The sequence below is a fragment of the Pleurodeles waltl genome, chromosome 12 (assembly GCF_031143425.1).
Source record: "Pleurodeles waltl isolate 20211129_DDA chromosome 12, aPleWal1.hap1.20221129, whole genome shotgun sequence".
In the NCBI taxonomy this organism is placed as follows: Eukaryota; Metazoa; Chordata; class Amphibia; order Caudata; family Salamandridae; genus Pleurodeles; species Pleurodeles waltl.
The window spans coordinates 624,054,966-624,079,396 of record NC_090451.1 but is presented as its reverse complement, the minus strand read 5'-3'; the positions used below and the strand labels follow the sequence as shown (position 1 = coordinate 624,079,396).

Below are 24,431 nucleotides of genomic sequence, written 5' to 3'. Positions count from 1 at the left end.
CTCAATGTTGTCTTAACAAGACTCATGGGTCCACCTTTTGAACCCATGCACTCTTGCGCAATACAGTTCCTAACCTGGAAAGTTGCATTTCTCATCGCCATCACATCTCTTCGGAGAGTAAGCGAAATTCAAGCGTTTACAATACAAGAACCTTTTATCCAAATACACAAAAATAAGGTAGTCCTAAGGACCAATCCTACATTTTTACCAAAGGTTATTTCACCGTTCCACCTAAATCAAACTGTAGAACTACCAGTGTTCTTCCCACAGCCAGATTCCGTAGCTGAGAGGGCACTACATACATTAGATGTCAAAAGAGCACTAATGTACTACATTGACAGAACAAAAAACATCAGAAAGACTAAACAACTATTTATTGCATTCCAAAAACCTCATGCAGGAAACCCAATATCAAAACAAGGTATAGCCAGATGGATAGTTAAGTGCATCCAAATCTGCTACCTTAAAGCAAAAAGACAGCTGCCCATTACACCAAGGGCACACTCAACCAGAAAGAAAGGCGCTACCATGGCCTTTCTAGGAAATATTCCGATGCACGAAATATGTAAGGCAGCCACATGGTCTACGCCTCACACGTTCACCAAGCACTACTGTGTAGACGTGCTATCCGCACAACAAGCCACAGTAGGTCAAGCCGTGTTAAGAACCTTATTTCAAAATACTTCCACTCCTACAGGCTGAGCCACCGCTTTTGGGGAGATAACTGCTTACTAGTCTATGCACAACATGTGTATCTACAGCAACAGATGCCATCGAACTGAAAATGTCACTTACCCAGTGTACATCTGTTCGTGGCATCAGTCGCTGAAGATTCACATGTGCCCACCCGCCTCCCCGGGAGCCTGTAGCCGTTCGGAAGTTAGCTTAAGCTTTGTACATTTGTAAATATATTATTTAAACCTTAAATAGGTACATACTTATTCACTCCATTGCATGGGCACTATTACTACAACACAACTCCTACCTCACCCTCTGCGGGGAAAACAATCGAAGATGGAGTCGACGCCCATGCGCAATGGAGACAAGGAGGAGGAGTCCCTCGGTCCCGTGACTCGAAAGACTTCTTCGAAGAAAAACAACTTGTAACACTCCGACCCAACACCAGATGGCGGGCTATGCACAACATGTGAATCTTCAGCGACTGATGCCACGAACAGATGTACACTGGGTAAGTGACATTTTCATTTCTTAGTTTATTTTAAGAACCACAGGTTCAAATTTTACATGTAATACTTTAAATGAAAGGTATTGCAGGTAGGTACTTTAGGAACTTTGAATAATCACAATAGCATATATACTTTTCAAATAAATCACATATAGCTATTTTAAAACTAGACACAGTGCAATTTTCACAGTTCCTAGGGGGAGTAAGAGTTTGTTAGTTCTTGCAGGTAAGTAAACCACCTACGGGGTTCAAGTTTGGGTCCAAGGTAGCCCACCGTTGGGGGTTCAGAGCAACCCCAAAGTTACCACACCAGCAGCTCAGGGCCGGTCAGGTGCAGAGTTCAAAGTGGTGCCCAAAACGCATAGGCTTCAATGGAGAAGAGGGTGCCCCGGTTCCAGTCTGCCAGCAGGTAAGTACCCGCGTCTTCAGAGGGCAGACCAGGGGGGTTTTGTAGGGCACCGGGGGGGACACAAGTCAGCACAGAAAGTACACCCTCAGCAGCATGGGGCGGCCGGGTGCAGTGTGCAAACACACGTCGGGTTTTCAATAGGTTTCAATGGGAGACCAAGGGGTCTCTTCAGCGAGGCAGGCAAGGGGGGGGGCTCCTCTGGGTAGCCACCACCTGGGCAAGGGAGAGGGCCTCCTGGGGGTCACTCCTGCACTGGAGTTCCGATCTTTCAGGTCCTGGGGGCTGCGGGTGCAGAGTCTTTTCCAGGCTTCGGGATCTGGGAGTCAGGCAGTCGCGGTCAGGGGGAGCCTCGGGATTCCCTCTGCAGGCGTCGCTGTGGGGCTCGGAGGGGGCAACTCTGGCTACTCACGGTCTCGTAGTCGCCGGGGAGTCCTCCCTGAAGTGTGTGTTCTCCACAAGTCGAGCCGGGGCTGTCGGGTGCAGAGTAGCAAGTCTCACGCTTCTGGTGGGAAACGCAGTCGTTTTAAAGTTGCTCCTTTGGAAATAAAGTTGCAGTCTTGGGTGAACAGAGCCGCTGTCCTCGGGAGTTTCTTGGTCCTTCTAGAGCAGGGCAGTCCTCTGAGGATTCAGAGGTCGCTGGTCCTGGGGAAAGCGTCGCTGTAGCAGTGTCTTTTAGAAGTGGGGAGACAGGCCGGTAGAGCTGGGGCCAAAGCAGTTGGTGTCTCCGTCTTCTCTGCAGGGTTTTTCAGCTTAGCAGTCCTCTTCTTCTTAGGTTGCAGGAATCTGAGTTCCTAGGTTCAGGGGAGCCCCTAAATACAGAATTTAGGGGTGTGTTTAGGTCAGGGAGGGCAGGAGCCAATGGCTACTAGCCCTGAGGGTGGCTACACCCCCTTTGTGCCTCCTCCCAAGGGGAGGGGCTCACATTCCTATCCCTATTGGGGGGATCCTCCATCTGCAAGATGGAGGATTCCTAAAAGTCAGTCACTTGAGCTCAGGTTGCCTTAGGGGCTGTCCTGACTGGTCAGTGACTCCTCCTTGTTTTTCTCATTATCTCCTCCGGCCTTGCCGCCAAAAGTGGGGCCGTGGCCGGAGGGGGCGGGCAACTCCACTAGCTGGAATGCCCTGTGGTGCTGTAACAAAGGGGGTGAGCCTTTGAGGCTCACCGCCAGGTGTTACAGCTCCTGCAAGGGGGAGGTGATAAGCATCTCCACCCAGTGCAGGCTTTGCTACTAGCCACAGAGTGACAAAGGCACTCTCCCCATATGGCCAGCAACATATCTCGAGTGTGGCAGGCTGCTAAAACCAGTCAGCCTACACGGGTAGTTGGTTAAGGTTTCAGGGGGCACCTCTAAGGTGCCCTCTGGGGTGTATGTTACAATAAAATGTACACTGGCATCAGTGTGCATTTATTGTGCTGAGAAGTTTTATACCAAACTTCCCAGTTTTCAGTGTAGCCATTATGGTGCTGTGGAGTTCGTGTAAAACAGACTCCCAGACCATATACTCTTATGGCTACCCTGCACTTACAATGTCTAAGGTTTTGCTTAGACACTGTAGGGGCATAGTGCTCATGCACTGGTGCCCTCACCTATGGTATAGTGCACCCTGCCTTAGGGCTGTAAGGCCTGCTAGAGGGGTGACTTATCTATACTGCATAGGCAGTGTGAGGTTGGCATGGCACCCTGAGAGGGGTGCCATGTTGACTTACTCGTTTTGTCCTCACCAGCACACACAAGCTGTCAAGCAGTGTGTCTGTCCTGAGTGAGGGGTCCCCAGGGTGGCATAAGATATGCTGCAGCCCCTAGAGACCTTCCCTGCCATCAGGGCCCTTGGTACCAGGGGTACCAGTTACAAGGGACTTACCTGGATGCCAGGGTGTGCCAATTGTGAAAACAAAAGTACAGGTTAGGGAAAGAACACTGGTGCTGGGGCCTGGTTAGCAGGCCTCAGCACACTTTCAAATCAAAACATAGCATCAGCAAAGGCAAAAAGTCAGGGGGTAACCATGCCAAGGAGGCATTTCCTTACACAACCCCCCCCCCCCAAAAAATAAAGACGATGAGACTAACCTTTCCCAAGAGAGTCTTCATTTTGTAAGTGGAAGAACCTTGAAAGGCCATCTGCATTGGCATGGGCAGTCCCAGGTCTGTGTTCCACTATAAAGTCCATTTCCTGTAGGGAGACGGACCACCTCAACAGCTTTGGATTTTCACCTTTCATTTGCATCAGCCATCTGAGAGGTCTGTGGTCAGTTTGAACTAGGAAGTGAGTACCAAAGAGGTATGGTCTCAGCTTCTTCAGGGACCAAACCACAGCAAAGGCCTCCCTCTCAATGGCACTCCAACGCTGCTCCCTGGGGAGTAACCTCCTGCTAATGAAAGCAACAGGCTGGTCAAGTCCATCTTCATTTGTTTGGGACAAAACTGCCCCTATCCCATGTTCAGAGGCATCTGTCTGCACAATGAACTGCTTGGAGTAATCTGGAGCTTTTAGAACTGGTGCTGTGCACATTGCTTGTTTCAGGGTGTCAAAGGCCTGTTGGCATTCTACAGTCCAGTTTACCTTCTTGGGCATTTTCTTGGAGGTGAGTTCTGTGAGAGCTGTCACTATGGATCCATATCCCTTCATAAACCTCCTGTAATACCCAGTCAAGCCAAGGAATGCCCCGACTTGAGTCTGGGTTTTTGGAGCTGCCCAGTCCAGAATAGTCTGGATCTTAGGCTGGAGTGGCTGAACTTGGCCTCCACCTACAAGGTGTCCCAAGTAAACCACAGTTCCCTGCCCTATCTGGCATTTGGATGCTTTGATAGAGAGGCCTGCTGATTGCAGAGCCTTCAAATCCTTCTTCAGGTGGACCAGGTGATCCTGCCAGTTGGAGCTAAAGACAGCAATATTGTCAAGATAAGCTGCACTAAAGGACTCCAAGCCAGCAAGGACTTGATTCACCAACCTTTGGAAGGTGGCAGGGGCATTCTTTAAACCAAAGGGCATAACAGTAAACTGATAATGCCCATCAGGTGTGGAGAATGCTGTCTTTTCTTTTGCTCCAGGTGCCATTTTGATTTGCCAGTACCCTGCTGTTAAGTCAAAGGTACTTAAGAATTTGGCAGCACCTAATTTGTCAATTAGTTCTTCAGCCCTTGGAATGGGATGGGCATCTGTCTTGGTGACAGAATTAAGTCCTCTGTAGTCCACACAAAATCTCATCTCTCTCTTTCCATCTTTGGTGTGAGGTTTGGGGACTAAGACCACTGGGCTAGCCCAGGGGCTGTCAGAGTGCTCAATGACTCCCAATTCCAGCACCTTGTGGACTTCCACCTTTATGCTTTCCTTAACTTGGTCAGACTGTCTGAATATTTTGTTTTTGACAGGCATGCTGTCTCCTGTGTCCACATCATGGGCACACAGGTGTGTCTGACCAGGGGTTAGGGAAAAGAGCTCTGCAAACTGTTGCAGGACTTTCCTACAATCAGATTGCTGTTGGCTAGAGAGGGTGTCTGAATAGATCACTCCATCTACTGAACCATCTTTAGGGTTTGATGAGAGGAGATCAGGGAGAGGTTCACTCTCAGCTTCCTGGTCCTCATCTGTTACCATCAACAGATTCACATCAGCCCTATCATGGAAGAGCTTAAGGCGGTTCACATGGATCACCCTCTTGGGGCTCCTGCTAGTGCCTAGGTCCACCAGGTAGGTGACCTGACTCTTCTTCTCTAGCACTGGGTAAGGGGCACTCCATTTGTCCTGAAGTGCCCTGGGAGCCACAAGCTCCAAAACCCAGACTTTCTGCCCTGGTTGAAATTCAACCATTGCAGCCTTTTGGGCATACCCAAACATCTGGAGCTGTTGGCTGGCCTCAAGGTTTTTACTTGCCTTTTCCATGTACTCTGCCATCCTTGAGCGTAGGCCAAGTACATAGTCCACTATGTCTTGTTTAGGCTCATGAAGAGGTCTCTCCCAGCCTTCTTTCACAAGAGCTAGTGGTCCCCTTACAGGGTGGCCAAACAGAAGTTCAAAGGGTGAGAACCCTACTCCCTTCTGAGGCACCTCTCTGTAAGCGAAAAACAGACATGGCAAGAGGGCATCCCATCTCCTTTTGAGTTTTTCAGGGAGCCACATGATCATGCCTTTTAATGTCTTGTTGAATCTCTCAACAAGGCTGTAGGAAGTTGGCTCTGTATGCACTATTTCAAAGTAAGGAATAGTATGCACAGAGCCCAAGGGTTCCCCTTAGAGGTAAGATAGTGGCAAAAAGAGCTCATACCAATGCTCTATTTTGTGGTAGTGTGGTCGAGCAGTAGGCTTATCAAAGGAGTAGTGTTAAGCATTTGTTGTACATACACACAGGCAATAAATGAGGAACACACACTCAGAGACAATTCCAGGCCAGTAGGTTTTTGTATAGAAAAATATATTTTCTTAGTTTATTTAAGAACCACAGGTTCAAATTCTACATGTAATACTTTGCATGAAAGGTATTGCAGGTAAGTACTTTAGGAACTTTGAATAATCACAATAGCATATATACTTTTCAAATAAAACACATATAGCTATTTTAAAACTAGACAGTGCAATTTTCACAGTTCCTAGGGGAGGTAAGTAATTGTTAGTTCTTGCAGGTAAGTAAACCACCTACGGGGTTCAAGTTTGGGTCCAAGGTAGCCCACCGTTGGGGGTTCAGAGCAACCCCAAAGTTACCACACCAGCAGCTCAGGGCCGGTCAGGTGCAGAGATCAAAGTGGTGCCCAAAACACATAGGCTTCAATGGAGAAGGGGGTGCCCCGGTTCCAGTCTGCCAGCAGGTAAGTACCCGCGTCTTCGGAGGGCAGACCAGGGGGGTTTTGTAGGGCACCGGGGGGAGACACAAGTTAGCACAGAAAGTACACCCTCAGCAGCACGGGGGCGGCCGGGTGCAGTGTGCAAACACACGTCGGGTTTCCAATGGAAATCAATGGGAGACCAAGGGGTCTCTTCAGCGATGCAGGCAGGCAAGGGGGGGGGGGGGCTCCTCGGGGTAGCCACCACCTGGGCAAGGGAGAGGGCCTCCTGGGGGTCACTCCTGCACTGGAGTTCCGATCTTTCAGGTCCTGGGGGCTGCGGGTGCAGAGTCTTTTCCAGGCGTCGGGATCTGGGAGTCAGGCAGTCGCGGTCAGGGGGAGCCTCGGGATTCCCTCTGCAGGCGTCACTGTGGGGGGTCAGGGGGGGGCAACTCTGGCTACTCGCAGTCTCGTAGTCGCCGGGGAGTCCTCCCTGAAGTGTTTGTTCTCCACAAGTCGAGCCGGGGGCGTTGGGTGCGGAGTTGCAAGTCTCACGGTTCCGGCGGGAAACGCAGTTGTCTTGAAGTTGCTTCTTTGGAAACAAAGATACAGTCTTGGGTGAACAGAGCCGCTGTCCTCTGGAGTTTCTTGGTCCTTCTAGAGCAGGGCAGCCTTCTGAGGATTCGGAGGTCGCTGGTCCTGGGGAAAGCGTTGCTGGAGCAGTGTCTTTTAGAAGTGGGGAGACAGGCCGGTAGAGCTGGGGCCCAAGCAGTTGGTGTCTCCGTCTTCTCTGCAGGGTTTTTCAGCTTAGCAGTCCTCTTCTTCTTAGGTTGCTGGAATCTAGTTTCCTAGGTTCTGGGGTGCCCCTAAATTCTGAATTTAGGGGTGTGTTTAGGTCTGGGAGGGCAGTAGCCAATGGCTACTGTCCTTGAGGGTGGCTACACCCTCTTTGTGCCTCCTCCCTGAGGGGAGGGGGGCGCATTCCTATCCCTATTGGGGGAATCCTCCATCTGCAAGATGGAGGATTTCTAAAAGTCAGTCACCTCAGCTCAGGGCACCTTAGGGGCTGTCCTGACTGATCAGTGACTCCCTTGTTTTTCTCATTATCTCCCCTGGACTTGCCGCCAAAAGTGGGGGCTGTGTCCAGGGGGCGGGCATCTCCACTAGCTGGAGTGCCCTGGGGCATTGTAACACGAAGACTGAGCCTTTGAAGCTCACCACTAGGTGTTACAGTTCCTGCAGGGGGAGGTGTGAAGCACCTCCACCCAGAGCAGGCTTTGTTTCTGTCCTCAGAGAGCATAAAGTCTCTCACCGCATGGGGTCAGAAACTCTTCTCTCAGCAGCAGGCTGGCACAGACCAGTCAGTCCTGCACTGAACAATTGGGTAAAATACAGGGGGCATCTCTAAGATGCCCTCTGTGTGCATTTTTTAATAAATCCAACACTGGCATCAGTGTGGGTTTATTATTCTGAGAAGTTTGATACCAAACTTCCCAGTATTCAGTGTAGCCATTATAGAGCTGTGGAGTTCGTTTTTGACAGACTCCCAGCCCATATACTCTTATGGCTACCCTGCACTTACAATGTCTAAGATTTAGCTTAGACACTGTAGGGGCATAGTGCTCATGCACCTATGCCCTCACCTGTGGTATAGTGCACCCTGCCTTAGGGCTGTAAGGCCTGTTAGAGGGGTGACTTACCTATGCCATACGCAGTGTGAGGTTGGCATGGCACCCTGAGGGGAGTGCCATGTCGACTTTGTCATTTTCTCCCCACCAGCACACACAAACTGGCAAGCAGTGTGTCTGTGCTGAGTGAGGGGTCCCTAGGGTGGCATAAGACATGCTGCAGCCCTTAGAGACCTTCCCTGGCATCAGGGCCCTTGGTACCAGGGGTAACAGTTACAAGGGACTTACCTGGGTGCCAGGGTTGTTCCAATTGTGGAGACAACGGTACATTTTAGGTGAAAGAACACTGGTGCTGAGGCCTGGTTAGCACGGTCCCAGCACACTTCTCAGTCAAGTCTGCATCAGTATCAGGCAAAAAGTGGGGGGTAACTGCAAGAGGGAGCCATTACTTTACAAAGGCCATTAGTTTGTGGATGGTAGGGTGTAGTGAATTTATAAGTCACTCCACACTCATTCCACATGTGTTTCAGGTATGCTGGCATGAAGTTGGTTCCTCTGTCAGATGCCACCTCCTTAGGAAAACCCACTCTGGTAAAAATACCAATGAGGGCCTTGGCTACTGCTGGGGCAGTAGTCGACCTAAGGGGAATAGCTTCAGGATACCTAGTAGCATGATCCACTACTACTAGTATGTACATATTTCCTGAGGCTGTGGGAGGTTCAAGTGGACCCACTATGTCCACACCCACTCTTTCAAAGGGGACCCCCACCACTGGAAGTGGAATGAGGGGGGCCTTTGGATGTCCACCTGTCTTACCACTGGCTTGACAGGTGGTACAGGAGACACAAAACTCCTTGACTTTCTGAGACATGTTGGGTTAGTAGAAGTGGTTGACTCCATTGATGGGACCTAGGCCCATCTCTTGTCTTTCTCTTTCTATGGCTAGGAGCTGTCTCTCTAAAGCCAATCTTTTGGTCATCCTGGCTAGCAGGAGGTCCTCTTCACTGAGGCTATCCTCAGTGATTTCAGAGGTGCTGGCCCCTCCTGTGAGGGAAGCAGCATCTCTGACTATTATATTTGGAGACAGGGCTTGAGGGGCCCTGTTCTCCCTATGTAGGACTGGAGGTGGGGAAGTCTCCTCCAAGTCACTAGCTTCATCCTCTGGGGTGTCATCCTCAGACGGGTTGGCTTTTTCAAACTCTGCCAAAAGCTCCTGGAGCTGTTGTTTGGAGGGTCTTAAGCCAACTGTGATTTTCTTTATTTTGCAGAGAGACCTTAGCTCCCTCATCTTAAGATGGAGGTAAGGGGTGAGGTCGAGTTCCAGCACATTCTCTTCTGCACTAGACATTATTTTTCTAAACGTTGGAATACTTTTTAAGAATCTAAAACTAGGTCTAGAATCTCATTCAAACTTTCACAAAACTTTTAAACTCTAAAAGAAATGCTAAACAGGGAATAACCCAAGGCCCTAGCAGGAATTTTAAGAATTTAGAAAAATAGTTCAAATTGCAAAAATCAGTTTCTAATGAAATTTTTGGGAATTTGTCGTGTGATCAGGTATTGGCTGAGTAGTCCAGCAAATGCAAAGTCTTGTACCCCACCGCTGATCCACCAATGTAGGAAGTTGGCTCTGTATGCACTATTTCAAAGTAAGGAATAGTATGCACAGAGTCCAAGGGTTCCCCTTAGAGGTAAGATAGTGTTAAAAAGAGATAATACTAATGCTCTATTTTGTGGTAGTGTGGTCGAGCAGTAGGCTTATCAAAGGCGTAGTGTTAAGCATTTGTTGTACACACACAGGCAATAAATGAGGAACACACACTCGGAGACAATTCCAGGCCAATAGGTTTTTGTATAGAAAAATATATTTTCTTAGTTTATTTTAAGAACCACAGGTTCAAATTTTACATGTAATACTTTAAATGAAAGGTATTGCAGGTAGGTACTTTAGGAACTTTGAATAATCACAATAGCATATATTCTTTTCAAATAAATCGCATATACCTATTTTAAAACTAGACACAGTGCAATTTTCACAGTTCCTAGGGGGAGTAAGAGTTTGTTAGTTCTTGCAGGTAATTAAACCACCTATGGGGTTCAAGTTTGGGTCCAAGGTAGCCCACCGTTGGGGGTTCAGAGCAACCCCAAAGTTACCACACCAGCAGCTCAGGGCTGGTCAGGTGCAGAGTTCAAAGTGGTGCCCAAAACGCATAGGCTTCAGTGGAGAAGGGGGTGCCCCGGTTCCAGTCTGCCAGCAGGTAAGTACCCGCGTCTTCGGAGGGCAGACCAAGGGGGTTTTGTAGGGCACCGGGGGGTGACACAAGTCAGCAAAGAAAGTACACCCTCAGCAGCACGGGGGCGGCCGGGTGCAGTGTGCAAACACGCATCGGGTTTTCAATAGGTTTCAATGGGAGACCAAGGGGTCTCTTCAGCGATGCGGGGGGGGGGGCTCCTCTGGGTAGCCACCACCTGGGCAAGGGAGAGGGCCTCCTGGGGGTCACTCCTGCACTGGAGTTCCGATCTTTCAGGTCCTGGGGGCTGCGGGTGCAGAGTCTTTTCCAGGCGTCGGGATCTGGGAGTCAGACAGTCGCGGTCAGGGGGGAGCCTCGGGATTCCCTCTGCAGGAGTCGCTGTGGGGGCTCGGGGGGGGGGGGGGGGGCAACTCTGGCTACTCACGGTCTCGTAGTCGCCGGGGAGTCCTCCCTGAAGTGTGTGTTCTCAACAAGTCGAGCCGGGGGCGTCGGGTGCAGAGTAGCAAGTCTCACCCTTCTGGCGGGAAACGCAGTTGTTTTAAAGTTGCTCCTTTGGAAACAAAGTTGCTGTCTTGGTGAACAGAGCCGCTGTCCTCAGGAGTTTCTTGGTCCTTCTAGAGCAGGGCAGTCCTCTGAGGATTCAGTGGTCGCTGGTCCTGGGTAAAGCGTCGCTGGAGCAGTGTCTTTTAGAAGGGGAGACAGGCTGGTAGAGCTGGGGCCAAAGCAGTTGGTGTCTCCGTCTTCTCTGCAGGGTTTTTCAGCTTAGCAGTCCTCTTCTTCTTAGGTTGCAGGAATCTGAGTTCCTAGGTTCAGGGGAGCCCCTAAATACAGAATTTAGGGATGTGTTTAGGTCAGGGAGGGCAGTAGCCAATGGCTACTAGCCCTGAGGGTGGCTACACCCTCTTTGTGCCTCCTCCCAAGGGGAGGAGGTCACATTCCTATCCCTATTGGGGGGATCCTCCATCTGCAAGATGGAGGATTCCTAAAAGTCAGAGTCACTTCAGCTCAGGTTGCCTTAGGGGCTGTCCTGACTGGTCAGTGACTCCTCCTTGTTTTTCTCATTATCTCCTCCGGCCTTGCCGCCAAAAGTGGGGCCGTGGCCGGAGGGGGCGGGCAACTCCACTAGCTGGAATGCCCTGTGGTGCTGTAACAAAGGGGGTGAGCCTTTGAGGCTCACCGCCAGGTGTTACAGCTCTTGCAAGGGGGAGGTGATAAGCATCTCCACCCAGTGCAGGCTTTGTTACTAGCCACAGAGTGACAAAGGCACTCTCGCCATGTGGCCAACAACATGTCTCGAGTGTGGCAGGCTGCTAAAACCAGTCACCCTACACGGGTAGTTGGTTAAGGTTTCAGGGGGCACCTCTAAGGTGCCATCTGGGGTGTATGTTACATTAAAATGTACACTGGCATCAGTGTGCATTTATTGTGCTGAGAAGTTTGATACCAAACTTCCCAGTTTTCAGTGTAGCCATTATGGTGCTGAGGAGTCCGTGTTTGACAGACTCCCAGACCATATACTCTTATGGCTACCCTGCACTTACAATGTCTAAGGTTTGGCTTAGACACTGTAGGGGCATAGTGCTCATGCACTGGTGCCCTCACCTATGGTATAGTGCACCCTGCCTTAGGGCTGTAAGGCCTGCTAGAGGGGTGACTTATCTATACTGCATAGGCAGTGTGAGGTTGGCATGGCACCCTGAGGGGGGTGCCATGTCGACTTACTTGTTTTGTCCTCACCAGCACACACAAGCTGTCAAGCAGTGTGTCTGTGCTGAGTGAGGGGTCCCCAGGGTGGCATAAGATATGCTGCAGCCCTTAGAGACCTTCCCTGGCATCAGGGCCCTTGGTACCCAGGGGTACCAGTTACAAGGGACTTACCTGGATGCCAGGGTGTGCCAATTGTGAAAACAAAAGTACAGGTTAGGGAAAGAACACTGGTGCTGGGGCCTGGTTAGCAGGCCTCAGCACACTTTCAAATCAAAACATAGCATCAGCAAAGGCAAAAAGTCAGGGGGTAACCATGCCAAGGAGGCATTTCCTTACACAGATGGATAGTCAAATGTATTCAGACCTGTTACTTCAAAGCTAAAACAGAATTACCCATTACACAAAGGGTACACTCCACTAGAAAGAAAGGTGCCCCAATGGCTTTTCTAGGTAATATACCAATGAGAGAGATTTGTAAGGCAGCCACTTGGTCTACACCCCATACATTTACTAAGCACTACTGTGTAGATGTGTTAGCAACACACCAAGCCACAGTAGGACAGGCTGTATTAAGAACTCCGTATACCCAAATTACCTATCAATTTTATCTCATGACAGTGGATGTTAGTTTATTTCATTCATTAGTAGAGAGAAAGGTATATTTGTTAGGTCTTAGAAGGGTATGTGTGGTAAGTGCAGTTTATTTGGTTGTATTGTGTTTGTATGCATGGAATGGTGGAAATGTATTTCATGTTGTTGTGGTGTTTGGTTTGTTATGTTTTTAATGAAGAATTGATTTGATGGGCTACATTTTCCTTTGTGTGGCGTTTGTGGATCTCTCTGGAAGTAGTTTGATGCAATACATTAAGGCTTTGAATAAGGTTTTGTGCCTGTTGGCGGTTTCTTTGACGTTTGTTCTGTAAAAGGCAGCTTTGACCTTGGTCATGAGGTTTGTATAAGTGAAATACAGATTTTTATTTTCTTTTGAGTTGGGTAATCGAGAGCTTAAGTCTTGCACCATCTTTCTTCTTGCTTGCAGGTGAGCATTTTACATGGATCCTGCAGACTGGAAGTGCTTTTGAAAAGGGAACCTCCGTCTTGCCTATCAATTGTACAATAGATGTCGTGCTGTATTGAAATGATCCCCTCTGAATTTGGATATATGTTCTTCAGAAATACCTTGTCTTTGTGTGCTTTTAGACCTTTTCTCTTCAAGAGTAGCTGAAAGTCAGCTCTTCGTAGTGTTTTTTTAACCAATTTGTGTTACTTCAAATGATAAGCTTTTGTTTTTTTAATACTTTTTCCCTTGTTTAAATACCTTGATAGAGCTTTTATGGCAGTAAAGACATTAATATCAATGTGTAGGTCTTTCAACAAGTGAAAACATACTATGTTCAAGGCATTCAAACTAGTCGGAGTGCGGGGTTTCTTGATATTTATTTTTATAGAGCTGACATTAGCCAAAACCTTTTGATTTAGGGGTCTTCATTCATTCCTTTCCACCCATTGGTCTGTTGTATCTGACAGAGACTTCTAGCTGCAGATTCCTTACCTTTGAACTTCCCAGGCATGAGACTGAATCCGGAAACGTTTGTTTGATTACTTGATTCTTCCATAGCCTTGTATGGGCATTCCTAAAGAAGCATTTAGGTCCACTGCTTGTTCCTTTTACACTGCTAAATGGAAAAAGTGTGTTCACTGTTGTCATTCCAAACACGTTGATGCTATAGCAGCCACGGTTCAAGAATTGTCTATTTATTTCATTTACATACTTCCGGATTAGCTTTCACATTTATAAGCCTGCACCTAGTGGCAGTAGTGACATATCTACAAAAGACAACACACTTCACTAGTTAGGATTCCAGTCATCACGGCCTTCATGGAAAGACTTAATTGTCATTTCTCCTAGGGTGCCACCAGCTCCCATTTGGGATCTCAATATTGTATTTACAAGATTAATGGGCCCTCCATTTTGATATTAAACTAGCCCTTATGAATTATATTGATAGAACCTAAATATTTAGGAAAACACAACAACTCTTTGTTGCTGTTTCAAAACCACACCAAGGAAGGGCTATTTCTAAGTCCGGTATTGCACTTTAGATTGTCAAGTGCATCCAAACATGGCTAATATAACTCTGCCTGTCCCTCCTAGTGCGTACTCCACTCTTAAAAATGGAGCTTCAATGGCTTTTCTAGGTAATATACCTATAGCTGACAAATGTAAAGCAGATACCTGGTCTACACCAAAAACTTCCTTCAAACGTTTGTGTGGATGGGCTGGCCAGTCAACAAGCCAGTGTGGGCCAAGCACATAAATGTACATTATTTCAAACAACTGTAACACCAACAAGTTAGCCACCTCTTACGGAGGACTGCTTTACAGTCTATGTTAAGCAGTGTATCTTCAGGCACACATGCCTCAAACGGAAAATGTTACTTACCCAGGAAACATCTGTTTGTGGCTTGTAGTGCTGTAGGTTCACGTGCATCCATCTTCCTCCCCAGACACTTGGGTTTGTTTCAGTTACTTTTATGAGTTATCAAAACTTTTTTGCTTGGACAGCTGACTATACTACACTCCACTTCACATTCTATCCTCGCCCGCCTTGCAGAAAGTCGATGACCATGCACATTACCAGCAGGAGGAGGAGTCACTACCTAGTGACTCGAACGACTTTCTTGAAGAAAAGCAACTTGCACAGATCCGAGCCCAACACTAAATGGCAGGATTATGCTAAGCATGTGAATCTACAGCACTACCTGCCACGAACAGATTCATAAATGTATAGTAACCTATTTTTTTTTGTACGTTTCCCATTCCTGTTGATGTTGGGTGGAAAAAAGCTACAATACAAAGAGCAGCATCTGTTTCAGTATTTCATTATAGATGCAAGTCTTCCTAGTACTCGCCAAGACATTATTCGCAACACTTTTCCAGTACTTGTTTAATTAAACCTTTCATTGATGATCTGCAGATTTATTTTCCTAGAGTGTCAGGTTTCTTAGTTTTTGATGCACACAGTTTCATTAGTGCCACAGTAACACTCAAATCTTGCCCTCAATTTGAAATCCTGAATTTGTTACAAATTGTGATCAGTCCTATTTTTTTGGTCAAGCTGGTCTTTCAAGGTAATACCCAGTGGAATTTGCATTGGCAAAATAGTGGTGTTATGGAAATACTGTATGTTAAATCTGTTTGAAAGACAACTCCCTCATGTTATTTTCTCACGCTATTTCCCACATCCAGTGGTTGAACATAGAATCTGGTGCTGAAAGAGGTTACAGTATTGTGTAAAGTGGGGCTGTTAGAGATGGGCACTGTTAATGCAGAAGATTATTTTCAGGCACCCTTATAGTCTATATTGTATACGTCAAAATATTTTTTAACTGCCACTAGTGAACAACTTTTTTTAGATAAAAGATTGACTTCTGAGTTTAAAGGCCTTATCTTGGTAAGGCATAATTTGCATGCTTAAACACTGTTTATCTGCTTAACTGTTGATTTGTTGCCTTGCTCACCATACCCATGACTCTTAAAAGCAGTTTGTTTCTTTGGTCCAGGTGAACAGTGATTCAAAAGCCAACGTAACCTGTCTTGTGTATAGCCATGATGGAGCAGGTAAGACCATTGCCAGCTGTCAATTTCCAATTCATTCAGTTTAAGATGTCGTGAAATACTCAGCTGTTAATGTTTAATCCTTTTAAGCTAGGTATGGTTTTCTGACAGCTTTGTCTTCTAAGGTTATGTCTCTTCCGTGTTCTGGTGGCATGTTTATAGAATTCTTTTCCACATTTTGAGTATGGGTGAGAAAGTTTACGTACCAAATTATTTTTGTATGCACAGTTTCGGTTGATGGCTTCAGGGATTTAAATACAGTGCTACAAAGAAGGGCAGTGATTTAGCAACATAAATGTAGCCAATTTGTTTCTCTTTGTTGGTATGTTCGAGTACCTTTGTTCATGCTTCAGGCAAGTTCAGGCCATTATTCCACTGAACTCCTATTTTTTTTTTGCCCTTCCCCTTTCTAGTACAAAGCATTTTTGAATGGGAAGCCCGTTTTCTCTCTTTAGGGAGATCTATGTTTCTTCGGAGTACCCATTTTAGGCTTGAGGGTGACTTCTTCCATTGATGGAGTTTCTTTTCTTCATTTTCTTTAAATTTGTTGTACTTTACATCCAAATAATTCTCCTGCACCCTGCCCATTCAGCTTGAGATGCCCTTTCTGACTTTAGACCTAAGTTGCCCTGATGTCTTGGAAACTAGGAGACCCTTTGAACCCTTTCTCTAAGCTTTTCCTATGGTGCCCCTTGAGCTATTACCCAAGTATCCCCTGAAGATACTATCTGTGGGAATTAGAAGTCCTCCTAGAATTTTGTTTGTACAGTTCTTACCTAGAGGTCATTTTTGAAGTTTTAATCAGTGGCTGCAGGAAGGTGCCCTTGTTGGCTTGGTTACCCCCACCCCACCCCACCCCATATATCTATCTATTGCCTGATATTGATACCAACTTTGATTGAGAGTGTGCTGAGACCCTGCTAACTGGGCTCCAGCACCAGTGTTCTTTTCCAAAATCTGTACCTTTGTTTACACAATTGGCACCCCCCTGGCACCTAGATAAGTCCCTTTTAATTGGTACCCATGGTACCAAGGGCCCTGAGGGCAGAGAAGGTCCCCAAGGGCTGCAGCATGTATTATGCCACCCTGGGGGACCCCTCACCAAGCACATAACACTGCCTTTACAGCTTGTGTGTGCTGGTGAGGAGAAAATGATGAAGTCGACATGGCACCACTCTCAGGGTGCCATGCCCACAAACCAAACTACTGCCTGTGACATGGGTAAGTCACCCCTCTAGCAGGCCTTAGTGCCCTAAGGCATGGTGCACTATACCACAGGTGAGGTCATAGCTGCATGAGCAATATGCCCCTGCAGTGTCCAAGTCCATTCTTAGACATTGTAAGTGCAGTGTAGCCATATTGAGTATAGGGTCTGAGAGTACTCCACAGTTCCATAATGGCTTCTCTGAATACTGGGAAGTTTGGTGTCAAACCTCTCAGCACAGTAAACCACACTGATGCCAGTGTTGGATTTATTGAACAGTGCACCCAGAGGACATCTTACAGATGTCCCCTGTATTTTACCCAATCCTTTAGGGCAGTATTGACTGGTCTGTGCCAGCCTGCCTCTTAGACGAACTTCTGGCCACATGGTATGAGAGTCTTTGTGCTCTTGGTGGGCAGGAACAAAGCCTACACCGGATGGAGGTGATTCACCCCCCGGCCCCCCCCCCCCCCTCCCCCCCCCAACCCCACCCCTTGCAGGAACTGTAACACCTTGCGGTGAGCCTCAAAGGCTCAGGCCTCTTATTATAGTGCCCCAGGGGACCCCAGCTAGTGGAGTTGCCCGTCCCCCCGGACAAAGCCCCACTTTTGGCGGCAAGTCCGGCGGGAAAATTAGGGAGAGCTAACATCAGCTTTTTTTTCTTTCTACCCCAGCAGGCGCTGATCTGAATTGAGCTACTCTCAGTCAATTTTTAACTGACTTTTTTCGGCTTCTTGTTGAGTTTTTTTCAAATGGTTTACTCCTGGTGTGTTGAGGATGTCCTACAGAGAGACGGGCTTCAGGCCCTGTGGATCCTGTCATCGGGCAATGTCTGTGACTGATCGTACTTAGATTGTGTGTCTTTGGTGCCTGTGGTGTGCACCTCGACCCAAAGTCGTGCTCAGAGTGTCGGGCCATGCATCCAAAGGCTTTGAAGGAGCTATTCTAGAAGGTGAGGGCACCACTAAGCTCGACTTTGCACAAATCGAGATATCGGTCTAGAGGAAGGTCTCTGAATCGGTCATTCAGTTCTCCATCATTGTCTTCTCACTCCAACTCCTCGGGGTGATAGGGTAGTCCAAGATGTCATTGCCTTGTTTGACTTCTCGTCTGTCGTCCAACGTGCGGAACATGCGCCTGGGCTGACTCTTCTCCTCTTCGAGTCTCCGGGAGCCGGAGTGACCTCTGATAAACTCCAAGAGATTTACGAGGCCATGCGCCTCATTTTTGGGCAGCCTGACTCTGCTGGAGCATCTTTGCGCCCAATGGAGGTGGAAGGGCCCCCTTCGTGTCCTACACCAGCAGCATCAGCCTCGGCGCAGAGCAGCACTCAGGGATCCAGTCTTGGATCTGGACTGGTGTCGGGCGTACCACCCCGCCCTTCCCTGATGCCGCTCCAGACGTTGATGCCTCTGATGCAGACGCTCCTGGTGCCACCTACACCCATGGGCAGCACCATCCCCATTGGAATTCTGGACTCCGACACGGAGCTGGATGGGTGTCGCACAATGCCAACTCCGACGCTGGCAGAAGTCATGCTTCCTAGATCAGCTGCTGAGCTGTTTTACTATAGGTTAGGCCGCTGGGATGAATGGGAGGGGTCGCTAGACCCTATAGTATACCAGCCCCATGAAGGACCGGACTGGCGTGAAGCCTTGGGTGAGGTCAGTGGACTGAATAGTTCTCCAGATACTGGCATGCTTGTCCCCCCTACCCTGGTTACGAAGAGAGAGCATCTTATGCTAGGTGGTGAGAAGAGCAGCTGAGGTCCTAGAACTTCAGATACCATTGGTGGCCATCAAGGCCAGTCTCTTGACAAAGGTGCTGCAACTGAGAGCTTCCACCTCAGAACCCTTGCTCCTGTTTAATGAGGCCCTCCTTGATATCCTACTGGGTATCTGGTCCAATACCAGCACAGTGGCTCCTGTGGACAGAAAGTTTGCCCACCACCATTGCCTGCACTTGGGGACCTAAGTATCTCAATGCAACACACTGCCCCTGAGAGCTTGGTGATCCAAGCTTCTGCCTCCCAGGGCATGTTCCCTTCCGCCCCCTCCGGATAGGGAATCCAAAAGATTGGACTCCCTTGGGAAGAAGATGTTTTCTTCCTCCACGCTGTGGGGTATGGTTTGCGGATGTGCTGCCACTGGTCCCGGAGGAGGCCTGGGCATACTCTCTCGGGCTGTTGCCAAAGTTCACAATCTGCTTAGGACTTGACACAACCGACTAGCTAGTCAGAGTGGTTTCATTGACAGTGGCCCTGGCTGAGGACATCTGACTTTTCTGGGGATGTCTAAGCTTCCTTGATGGGCATGCCCTATGATGGCACTGTCTCTTCGGAGACAAGGCAGACTTGTTGCAGGAGCGCTTTAAGGATTTTCTGGCTACGGCCAGGTCTATGGACCTCATGGCTGTTCCACGTCCCCTCAGTCTACCTTTCGTGGCTACAGAAGGGGCCTCCAACAGCGTCCGTTCCGACCCAGCCACTTAAATGTGCATGGTGCCCAGCCTCTGTGTGGCCAGGGTGCATTATCCACTGATGTCGTAGATCAGGTGGCCAGCGGTCTGGACAGCTGACACCCCCGCAGCAGCCTTTAAACCTTCCTAGGCTGAGACTCTCGAACCATGGGCCATTTGGAGGCAGGATTTGCCATCACCTGCTCCACTGGCAATCCATCATGTCAGATGGGTTGGTTTTGCAGATAGTTCAGAGGGGCTACCCACTCACCTTCGCGACTACCCCTCCATCCATGCTACCATCCTACCATTGGATGTACGATCATTTATCCCTTCTCTGCGAGGAAGTTACAGCTCTCTTGGCCAAGGGAGCTATAGTGAGGGTTCCCGTGCCAGAAGTAGGTTTGGGTTGTTGTTTCTTCTACTTTACTGTCCCCAAAAAGGACAAAGGTGTCCTTCCTATCCTAGACTTTCGGCCCGTCAATCTCTTCCTCAGTAATAAGTTCAAGATGCTCATGTTGGCTCAGGTTCCATGTGGCCTGGACCCAGGAGACTGGATGGTAGCGTTGTACTTGTGGGACGCTTAATTTCATATCCCCGCTCCTGTCTGCCCACAAACGTTACCTGCAGTTCACGGTAGGCCACAAGCACTTTCAGTTCATTGTGCTTCCCTTTGCCTTTACCAGTGCTCCTCAGCTGTTCACTAAGGGGATGGTGGTTGCAGCTCATCTGAGATCAGGGGTTTGTCTTTCCCTATCTCAATGACTGGCCTTTGAAGGCGGGCTCGCCCAGGCTGTCTCCCACCTCCAGACTACGGCGGACCACCTGCATTCGCTGGGGTTCGCTATAAATGTGAAAAAGTCACACCTGACTCCTCTCAGATGCTCTCTTTAATTGGAGCTGTTCTGGACACAGTGCAGTTTTGGGCCCATCATCCCGATTGACGAGTCCAGGATATTTAGGCGATGATACTGATGTTTCAGCCTCTGTCGTGGATTTCGGTGAGATTGCCTCTGAGGCTGCTGGGCCTCCTGGGCTCCTGCATCCTGCTGGTGGTGCAAGCCAGATGGCATATGCGGGCTCTGCAGTGATATCTGAAATTCCAATGGGCACAGCCTGCCCAGAGTTCTCAAGAAGATCAATAACGACCAGGACAAGGTATCCCTGTGGCTCAGGACTTGGCACGGATGGTCTGGTATCCCGAGCTGTTGAGTATATCCTTTGATCCTCCAATCAGACTGCCCCTTACGAAGAATCTTCTGTCGCAAGCAGCAGTAGAGGGTTCTACACCCAAACCTCTTAACTCACCGCCTTCTTGTGTGGAGATTGGGTGCAATAGTTGGAAGTTTGTGAGCTTCCTCCTGAAGTCTGTACACGTAATCTTGGTAGCCAGGTGTCCCCACACCAAAACTGTATACGCCTGTCATTAAAAAAAAATGTGTGGCATGGTGCACAGACAAGCCTGTTAACCCATTTCTACCCCTCTCGCTGAGGTCCTTTTGTTCATGCTTTCCTTTATTCAATAGGGCTCTCCTATGGGGACTCTTAAAGGATATTTGTCTGCTATTAACGTTTCCATCTATCCTGACAAAGTGGTGCTTCGCACTAGAGCCTCTTTGCTGCCAAAAGTTGTTACCCCCTTTAATGTAGGCCAATCCTTCACCTTGCCTACATTTTACACTCCCTTCCCTCTCCCCCAGAACCTTCTAAGGAAGAGGAGAGACTCCACCGCCTGGACCCAAATACAACATTGGCATTCTACCTTGATCGTACAAAAGAGTTCCGGGTGGATGATCAACTCTTTGTCAGTTATGTGGGTGCCAAGAAAGGTCGGGCAGTGCAGAAGCAGACCATCTCTAGATGGGTCGTACCCTGCATTAAGATCTACTACACACTGACCAAAAAGCAACCCCCTGAGGGTTTGCTTACTTATTCTACCTGAGTAAATGCTGCGTTCACTGTATAAGCACATGGAGTTCCAATCCTTGACATGTCAGGTGGCAACGTGAGCATCTCTGCACACATTTACCAGACACTACTGCCTGGACATTCAGGTCTGTAGCTATGGGTACTTTGCCCTTTCGGTCCTGCAGGGCTTTCTGGTATGAACTTGGTTCGCACACCGATCTTCAAGGTTGGTATTGCTTGGATGTCTTTTCATACGTAAGTAATCTGCAGCTAAAAGTCTCTTTCAGATGAACAAGTTACTTGCCTTCTACAGCGCCTCTTCTAGTAGAGACAATATCTAGCTGCGGATTCCTTACTGACCCACCAATCCTCTTCGCTCTGCGAACTGATGTTTGATGGCATGTGCAGCTGTAGATACATACGCTCTGCATACTTCTACCATCTAGTGTTGGGTCTGGACGGTTACAACTTGTTTTTGTTCAGAAGTCTTTCGAGTCACGGGACGTAGTGACTCCTCCTCTTGCTTGCAATGCGCATGATCCTTTACTCCATCTTCGGATAGTTTTCTTCCACTGACTGGTTCGGTCTGTGAGCATCTTAGGCACCTTTGGTTCAGGAAACATCTCCAAACCCGTTGGTATTTTTTTTATTGCATTATCCTTTTTAACATTGCGTTCTGGGATCGAAAACACTGTATAAGTAACATTTTCGATCAAGGCCCTTGGAGCCATGCCCTTGGGGGTGGGTCATTTTATCCATTCGACCTAATCGGGAGTGAAGAACTGATGGAACAGACGCTATTCTGTTTCTATCCAAAATGTCACTCCAAATTCCCTCTGATCGATCGCCATCAGGTCTGTAACCTTTGCCTATCGCCAGAACAGTGGGAGGAAGACTGTGGGGGCTGCCAATCGTTCAGGTCAAAGAAAACTCTGAGACCAAACAGCTCAGCGACATGAAATGCAGAGACAGAATTTAAAGGAAACGCCTGATATTTTTGGCATGCAGGGCGTCATTTTGGATACGGAACAGGAGATCCAAGAGGCATCAGCTGCTGAAGAGGAAGCATTTTTGGTCTAAGACTGATTCGAAGGCCGAAATGACTCTAGAAATTAATGTGGTCCCTCAGGATCAACACGCAGTGAGTAAACATACCTCTGCTCCACCCAAAAGACTAAGTTCACACACAAAAGCTGTTGAGCAACCACTGCTTTCTGGCCATGGCAGGCATCAAAAAATGGATTCTCTGCACTCAGGCTCTGCACCGAAACACACATCTAAAACCAAAGCTTCCATTTCAAGCAGAGTGTCTGTGGTTTCGGTACCGTAATCTTCCACATCACACTATGTGTCCACCGCTTCTACACCGAAAAGACTGCCCGCTTTGGCACCATCTTCGGCATCGAAAGTTAAAATCTGTTCGGTACTGAAAAAACTCTATTTGAAATCTACTTAGAACTCGAAAAAAGTCCTGGAGCCGATTCTTCAGAAGGTTAAGCAACAACTCAAAGGAAAGCAGTCCCAACTGCACATCTAGCCTCATACTGGAAGGGTATTGGTAAAAACTCCTCCTAAAAGACAGCTCACCTTTGAGAAGACTTTGGACACAAATGAACCTCCACCACGACAAAAAAGAGTGGACATGGAGCTGCAGGAAATTCATCCACCTTTACCTGCATCGCCTCCACTCATTACCCCTCCACCACCACAATCCCAATCTCCATATCACTCTATAGAAGACCTGTTAGAAATATCTCCACAAGGGTCTCCTCACTCAGGGCAAGATATCCATGAGATTAGTGTTGATGCATCACATATCCAGGAGGGCATAGATCCATAGTAACAGTATGATGTGGACACATATATCAGTCCTGATGTAGAACTCTACCCAGTTGGGCCTTCACCCTCTGAAGACATTACATATTTTCAAGAGTTAGAAGGGAGGGCTGCTACATATTATCTGGTACCCCTCTACATAGATCCTATAGAAGATTACTTTCTTTTTGAGACACTGTAGGAAGCTGGCTCTGTATGCACTATTTCAAAGTAAGAAATAGCATGCACAAAGTCCAAGGGTTCCCCTTAGAGGTAAGATGTTGGCAAAAAGAGATAATTCTAATGCTCTATTTTGTGGTAGTGTGGTCGAGCAGTAGGCTTATCAGAGGGTAGTGTTAAGCATTTGTTGTACGCACACAGGCAATAAATGAGGAACACACGCTCAAAGACAATTCCAGGCCAATAGGTTTTTATATAGAAAAATATATTTTCTTAGTTTATTTTAAGAACCACAGGTTCAAGATTTACAAACAATACTTAAAATGAAAGGTATTTCACTTAGGAACTTTAGGAACTTTGAATTCGCAAAATAGCATGTACAGTTTTCACACAAATGGCAATAAGCTGTTTTAAAACTGGACACTGTGCAATTTTCAACAGTTCCTGGGGAAGGTAAGTGTTTGTTAGTTTTTCAGGTAAGTAAACCACCTACAGGGTTCAAAGTTGGGTCCAAGGTATCCCATCGTTGGGGGTTCAGGGCAACCCCAAAGTTACCACACCAGCAGCTCAGGGCCGGTCAGGTGCAGAGGTCAAAGTGGTGCCCAAAACGCATAGGCTTCAATGGAGAAGGGCGTGCCCCGGTTCCAGTCTGCCAGCAGGTAAGTACCCACGTCTTCGGAGGGCAGACCAGGGGGGTTTTGTAGGGCACCGGGGGGGACACAAGTCAGCACAAAAAGTACACCCTCAGTGGCACGGGGGCGGCCGGGTGCAGTGTGCAAACAGGCGTCGGGTTTGCAATGTAGTTCCATGGGAGACCTAGGGGTCTCTTCAGCGATGCAGGCAGGCAAGGGGGGGGCTCCTCGGGGTAGCCACCACCTGGGCAAGGGAGAGGGCCACCTGGGGGTCGCTCCTGCACTGGAGGTCGAATCCTTCAGGTCCTGGGGGCTGCGGGTGCAGTGTCCTTACCAGGCGTCGGGTTCTTAGAAGCAGGCAGTCGCGGTCAGGGGGAGCCTCTGGATTCCCTCTGCAGGCGTCGTTGTGGGGGCTCAGGGGGGGTCAACTCTGGCTACTCACGGGCTCACAGTTGCCGGGGAGTCCTCCCTGTAGTGTTGCTTCTCCACAAGTCGAGCCGGGGGCGTCGGGTGTAGAGTGCAAAGTCTCACGCTTCCGGCGGGAAACGTGTGTTCTTTCAAAGTTGCTTCTTTGTTGCAAAGATGCTTCTTCCTTGGAGCAGAGCCGCTGTCCTCTGGAGTTCTTGGTCCTTTTAGATGCAGGGTAGTCCTCTGAGGCTTCAGAGGTCGCTGGACC

The 24,431-nt window shown here is 48.3% G+C and overlaps 1 protein-coding gene across 3 annotated transcripts in view; it reads left to right on the top strand.

The window, feature by feature from the left end:
• DCAF8 (DDB1 and CUL4 associated factor 8) overlaps nucleotides 1-24,431 on the top strand; it is a 285,829-nt gene that overhangs the window by 123,408 nt on the left and 137,990 nt on the right. For all 3 annotated transcript variants that reach the window (XM_069217992.1, XM_069217990.1, XM_069217991.1), the window contains one exon: nucleotides 15,505-15,562. In XM_069217992.1, coding sequence (XP_069074093.1) covers nucleotides 15,505-15,562 — 58 coding nt within the window. The remainder of the gene's footprint in view (nucleotides 1-15,504; nucleotides 15,563-24,431) is intronic.